Source organism: Callionymus lyra, chromosome 15 (genome assembly GCF_982586985.1).
Source record: "Callionymus lyra chromosome 15, fCalLyr1.hap1.1, whole genome shotgun sequence".
NCBI lineage: Eukaryota > Metazoa > Chordata > Actinopteri > Syngnathiformes > Callionymidae > Callionymus > Callionymus lyra.
In genome coordinates this window covers 6867025-6873410 of record NC_141832.1, presented here as the reverse complement: position 1 = coordinate 6873410, position 6386 = coordinate 6867025, and the positions used below count along the sequence as shown (strand labels likewise).

At 43.4% G+C, this 6386-nt stretch overlaps 1 protein-coding gene across 1 annotated transcript; it reads right to left on the bottom strand.

Moving 5' to 3' along the window:
• Positions 1–2604: 2604 nt before the first annotated feature.
• gfap (glial fibrillary acidic protein) lies at positions 2605–6176 on the bottom strand. Its single transcript, XM_087809260.1, has 7 exons — positions 5728–6176; positions 4179–4239; positions 4001–4096; positions 3789–3950; positions 3057–3182; positions 2780–3000; positions 2605–2726 (listed from the first exon to the last, which is right to left on the bottom strand). Exons 1-7 carry the CDS (start codon positions 6174–6176, stop codon positions 2696–2698), a joined length of 1146 nt encoding a protein of 381 aa, XP_087665386.1. The 3' UTR covers positions 2605–2695.
• Between the last annotated feature and the right edge of the window lie 210 nt (positions 6177–6386).

The window sequence follows — 6386 nt, the reverse complement described above, 5'->3', positions numbered from 1 at the left end:
TTATAATAACAATAATAATAATTATAACAAAATAACAATAATAACAAAAACAATAACAATAATAGTGATAATAATAACAATAATAATAATAATAATAGATGATAGATAGAACTTTATTGATCCTCAGTAGGTCTCCTTCGGGAAATAGTTTTTCCAAATAGTAATTCACAGCAATACAGACGATAATTCATAACAATAATAATAATAACAACAATAATAATAAAACAAACAAAATAACACTAAAAATAATAATAATAATAATAATAATAATAATAATAACAACAATAACCATGACAATAATAACAATAATAATAATAACAACAAAATAACACTTAAAATAATAATCATAACAATAATAACAATAATAACAATAATAATAATAACAACACGTCCAGCAGGTAAGGTTTAATCAGAGCAGGTTAAGTCAAATAGCAGCGCCGATATGTGTCAATCAAAGTCTTCTGTCAATCAAACCTTCAAACGTCAACACACACATTTCCTGCTTCGATCTACTTTGACGTCCTCGTGAATCTCTTTTTGCACTTTTCACAAACACACAACAAGCTACCGACCCACACGTACTGACACAAACACAACTCGTCATATTTATAAATGAGTGAAAAGAGTCACATGACTCAGAGTCACATGACTCACATGTTTCACCAGAGTTTATGAATAATTTCCAACAGACACAAAAACAACTTCTCAAGAGTTTACATTTCAAAAAGTCCAATGTTGGTTCATTTAGTATTTTCTTTCACACTATTGTGTTACTTCACAGAGAGTTGTGTTGTTGTTCATTTAAAAACATTGGTTTAAATGTATCAACGTAGCTACATGCTACGATACATGCTAAATAATACAATACATGCTACATGCTACATGCTAAATGCTACGATACATGCTAAATGATACAATACATGCTACATGCTAAATGCTACATGCTACGATACATGCTAAATGATACAATACATGCTAAAATTGATGGATCTACTGACTCCTTTAAGAAACATCTTAAGACGTTTTTATTTGTTCAGGCTTTTCCTTGAATTTCTCGAACTCCTGTGTTGTTCTCAGTATTATCTTGATCTTTAAAGTATATACTTTATTGAATATTGTTTTGATTGTTAAAGCGCTTTGTGACCCTGGTCTCGAAAAGCGCTATATAAATAAAAAATAAAAATATAAAAAAATGCTACATGCTAAATGCTACGATACATGCTACACAAGTCAACTTTCGATCAAAGCTATCAGAATATTGTTGTTTTTCCCTCAAAATATTGTATTTAAATGTTTTTTTAAAATAATTCTTATATATTCATTCAGGTCAATCATTTGAATATTCAAAGGTTTAATTTTCTTTTTGAATACATTTAGAAAATTTAATCTTTTCAAAATGAATTCATTGTTGTTTTTTTTTACTACTAACGAAAAAATAAATGTTGTAAATTCAATATTGTTTCATTTGTTTTCTTTTACATTCGATATAAATGTAATAATTAAATATTGAATGTAAAAGAAAACAAATGAAACAATATTGAATTTACAACATTTATTATTGAATTAATTGAATTATTTAGAGTTAAATAAACAACAATTAATTCGTTTTGAAAACAATCACATTTTTAAATTCAAAGGTCAGTCCGGGGTCATCATGGCAGGTCCAGATGTCAGGAGGTCGAATCCTTGATGACCTGCAGAGGACAGAGACGGTCACTGTGGAACACTGCGCCCTGGTGGCCGCGCGCCGCAGGTGCAGGTGTTTCTAGTCTCTGGTCTCGACGAGAACTCTCTTGACGTGAGCGTCAGGTGAGGGTTAAGGTGAGGGTCCAGGTGAGGGTCCAGGTGAGGGTTCAGGTGAGGGTTCAGGTGAGGGTCCAGGTGAGCGTAAGGTGAGGGTCCAGGTGAGGGTCCAGGTGAGGGTTCAGGTGAGGGTTCAGGTGAGGGTCCAGGTGAGGGTTCAGGTGAGGGTCCAGGTGAGGGTCCAGGTGAGGGTTCAGGTGAGGGTCCAGGTGAGGGTTCAGGTGAGGGTTCAGGTGAGGGTCCAGGTGAGGGTCCAGGTGAGGGTCCAGGTGAGGGTTCAGGTGAGGGTCCAGGTGAAGGTTCAGGTGAGGGTTCAGGTGAGGGTCCAGGTGAGGGTTCAGGTGAGGGTTCAGGTGAGGGTTCAGGTGAGGGTTCAGGTGACGGTTCAGGTGAGGGTTCAGGTGAGGGTCCAGGTGAGGGTCCAGGTGAGGGTTCAGGTGAGGGTCCAGGTGAAGGTTCAGGTGAGGGTCCAGGTGAGGGTTCAGGTGAGGGTTCAGGTGAGGGTCCAGGTGAGGGTTCAGGTGAGGGTCCAGGTGAGGGTCCAGGTGAGGGTTCAGGTGAGGGTCCAGGTGAAGGTTCAGGTGAGGGTTCAGGTGAGGGTCCAGGTGAGGGTTCAGGTGAGGGTTCAGGTGAGGGTTCAGGTGAGGGTTCAGGTGACGGTTCAGGTGAGGGTTCAGGTGAGGGTTCAGGTGAGGGTCCAGGTGAGGGTCCAGGTGAGCGTCTTAACTCAATTAGAAAATAATCTATATTTTAATTAATTTATAAACTAAAGCAAGACAAAGTTTAAGAATCGACGAGGGACAGAAATATCTTCATGTTTATTGACAAAGAGAAGCTGCAGTCGTCTGTGATGATTGACAGATGATTGACAGATGATTGACAGGTCCATGACTCAGGAGAAGCTCTTCACTGGAATGTTGATCCTGGAGAGAGAGGAGACGTGAGTTCCTGGTCTGAGGCGCCGGCGTCCACTCACCTGCTCTCTTCTCCCTCCAGCAGCTTCCTGTAGGTGGCGATCTCCACTTCCAGCACCATCTTGACGTGGAGCAGGTCCTGGTACTCCTGCAGGTGTCGGCCCATCTGCTCCTTCAGGGTCTGGACCTGCTGCTCCAGGCGCTCCACGTGGTCCTGGTAGCGGCTGGTGTCGGCGCTGGATCGTTGGTCCTCCTGGCTCAGCTGAAGCTGCAGGTTCTGGTTCTGAAGGCGACACGTCAACACGTCTGTGGACCATATGTTCACCTGAAGGAACTCACGCTCGCTCGCAGGGAGTCCAGGTCACATGACAACACCTGGACCTGACGCCGGTACTCGTGGACCTCATGCTTGGACTGACGGAGAGCTTCTGCGTTACGATTGGCCGAATCAGTCAGATCGGAAAACTGCAGACACCAGAGATCGTTAGCAATCACCGTTAGCATCATGTTAGCCTCACTGTTAGAATCATCGTTAGCATCATCGTTAGCATCATTGTTTGCATTACTTTTAGCATCATTGCTAGCATCACTGTTAGCATCACCGTTAGCATCACTGTTAGCATCATAGTTAGCATCACTGTTAGCATCAATGTTAGCATTATTGTTTGCATCACTGTTAGCATCATCGTTAGCCTCACTGTTAGCATCACCGTTAGCATCATCGTTTGAATCACTGTTAGCATCATTGTTAGCATCACTGTTAGCATCTTCGTTTGCATCATTGTTAGCATCACTTTTAGCATCACTGTTAGCATCATCGTTAGCATCATTGTTAGAATCACTGTTAGCATCTTGGTTGGATCATTGTTAGCATCACTTTTAGCATCATCGTTAGCATCACTGCTAGCATCATATTTAGCATCATTGTAGGCTTAATCATTAGAATCATTGTTAGCATTATCGTGAGCATCTTTGTTGGCATCATCATTAGCCTAATCATTCGAATTATTGTTAGCATCATTATAGGCATTATTGTTAGCATCATCGTTAGCAGTAAAGTTGACCTCTGACCTTGGAGCGGTACAACTCCTCCGTCTCCTGCATGTTGGATGAAGCCACGTTCTCGTACTGGACCCGGATCTCTCTCAGCGCCGCGGTCAGGTCTGGTCTGGACACGTCCATGTCCATGTGGACCTGCTGGACCTGGACCTGCTCCTGCAGCTCCTGCAGCTCCTGAAGAGAAACACAGTCGGTCTCGTCCTCCCGACTCTCACTCACGGTACCTCCTGGTGGATCCTCTCCAGGAAGTCCAGCTCGTCCTGCAGAACCTCCATCTTCCTCTCCAGTGTCACCCGAGCCAGACACGCCTCGTCCACGTCCTGTTGGACCACAGATCCTCCAGAACCGTCAACGGATTATTGCAGCCGCGGAAACACTTTCAATAAAGAAAATGTTTCAAACCTGTCTGAAGGTCTTCAGGTCGTTCTCTGCTTCCTGTCTTTGTCCCGCCTCTTCCTGCAGCCTGAAGAAAAGACAATCGACGCGTCGTCACCTGTCAATCATCGACTGTAGCTACACTTCAGAAATAAACATGTTGTTACAGTCAACATGCAAATATTCACTTGTCGTTACGTCCTCCGCAGCTAAAGGAACAATATAACTGAGGACGAGAGGATACAGTGAGTCCAGCAGCTTTCAAAAGCTGATGTTTGGACATATTTTGGTTTGAAAACAAATGAAAGCAGTTACGACTGAGGACAAGAGGATACAGTGAGTCTTTTAAAGCTGATGTTTGGACATATTTTGGTTTGAAAACAAATTAAAGTAGTTACGACTGAGGACGAGAGGATACAGTGAGTCTCTTAAGGCTGGTGTTTGGACATATTTTGGTTTGAAAACAAATGAAAGCAGTTGTGACTGAGGACGAGAGGATACAGTGAGTCTTTTAAAGCTGGTGTTTAGACATATTTTGGTTTGAAAACAAATTAAAGTAGTTATGACTGAGGACGAGAGGATACAGTGAGTCTTTTAAAGCTGGTGTTTAGACATATTTTGGTTTGAAAACAAAGGAAAGCAGTTACGACTGAGGACAAGAGGATACAGTGAGTCTTTTAAAGCTGGTGTTTAGACATATTTTGGTTTGAAAACAAATGAAAGCAGTTATGACTGAGGACGAGAGGATACAGTGAGTCTTTTAAAGCTGGTGTTTAGACATATTTTGGTTTGAAAACAAATTAAAGTAGTTACGACTGAGGACGAGAGGATACAGTGAGTCTTTTAAAGCTGGTGTTTAGACATATTTTGGTTCGAAAACAAATGAAAGCAGTTATGACTGAGGACGAGAGGATACAGTGAGTCTTTTAAAGCTGGTGTTTAGACATATTTTGGTTTGAAAACAAATTAAAGTAGTTACGACTGAGGACGAGAGGATACAGTGAGTCTTTTAAAGCTGGTGTTTAGACATATTTTGGTTTGAAAACAAATGAAAGTAGTTACGACTTCGTCAAGAGTCATGTGGTCAATTGTGTTGTTTATGAAATATTAAGTTTCCGAACACATCTTGAAGGTCACGAGTCAAAGAGGTTATGAGTTTGATTCTAGAGTCAGTGATGTGTGTGTGTGAAGATGATGTTGACGTCAACAGACTTTATCTCTGAGTTAAACTCTGATCAAATCATCAGACTCGGTGATGATCTGCACAACATCTGACCATCGTTGCTCCTCAATGACTCACTAACTCAATGACTCACTAACTCAAGGACTCACTAACTCAAGGACTCACTAACTCAAGGACTCACTAACTCACCGACTCACTGACTCACTAAGTAAAGAGGGATGAATGGACTCAAGGAAACATTTCGTCTGCATCAACGACTGTCGACATAAAGTACGACTCACAGTCATTTTTCTGGATCATATTCATTAAATGTTCAACACTTACAGATAAATGTTTTCGTTGAAGAGTAAAAAGTTTAGTGGTTTCGTTAATAAATATCTTCTCAAGTCTCACCTGAGCTTCAGTGACGTGACGTCCGTCGACAGGTTCTTCTTCTGCAGCTCCAGACCAGCCTTGCTGCTGCTCAGCTGGTCCACCTGCCGCCGCAGCTTCTTCAGCTCCTCCTGGTACACGTCGCCCACGCGACTGGACTCCCTCGCCTTCATCTGGTCCAGCTCCAGCACCAGGACCTGGTTCTGCTGCTCCAGCACCCGGACCTTCTCCAGGAAGCCGGCCAGGCGGTCGTTCAGGCCCATCATCTCCACCTTCTCGTTGCCGCGCTTCTCCCTGAACTGGGCCTTCAAGACGGAGTCGGCCGCAAAGTCCAGACGCTCTCCTGAGTCCGTGCTGGTCCGGGTCGCCGGGCCAGGGAGGCCGAAGCTCCGCGGGGGGGCCTGCCAGGAGCTGCTGCCCTGAGGCCCGAAACGTCTCCTGTACGAGGACGGGACTCCGTGGCTCTCCATGGTGTGGATCCTGATACAGACTCAGAACCGGCTTTTATAGCAGCAGAGACTCACCCCTCCTCACCCTCCTCACCCTCCTCACCCTCACCCCGGGGGACACTGGACATTAGCATGAGACTCAATAAGCTGCGCGACAGCAATTGTTCGTGTTCGTCCACTCAACTACAAATGTCTCTCTCCCCCCAACCTCACCCCTTTTCTCTCTGTTCC

Bases quoted from the DNA above. Each gene is read 5' to 3' on its own strand.
- gfap (XM_087809260.1), bottom strand. From the start codon at position 6,176: ATGGAGAGCCACGGAGTCCCGTCCTCGTACAGGAGACGTTTCGGGCCT. The intron at 4,240-5,727 runs GTGAGACTTGAG...TCTTTTCTTCAG, and splicing joins GTCACGTCACTGAAGCTCAG to GCTGCAGGAAGAGGCGGGAC. The intron at 2,727-2,779 runs GTGAGTGGACGC...CTCTCTCTCCAG, and splicing joins CTGGAGGGAGAAGAGAGCAG to GATCAACATTCCAGTGAAGA.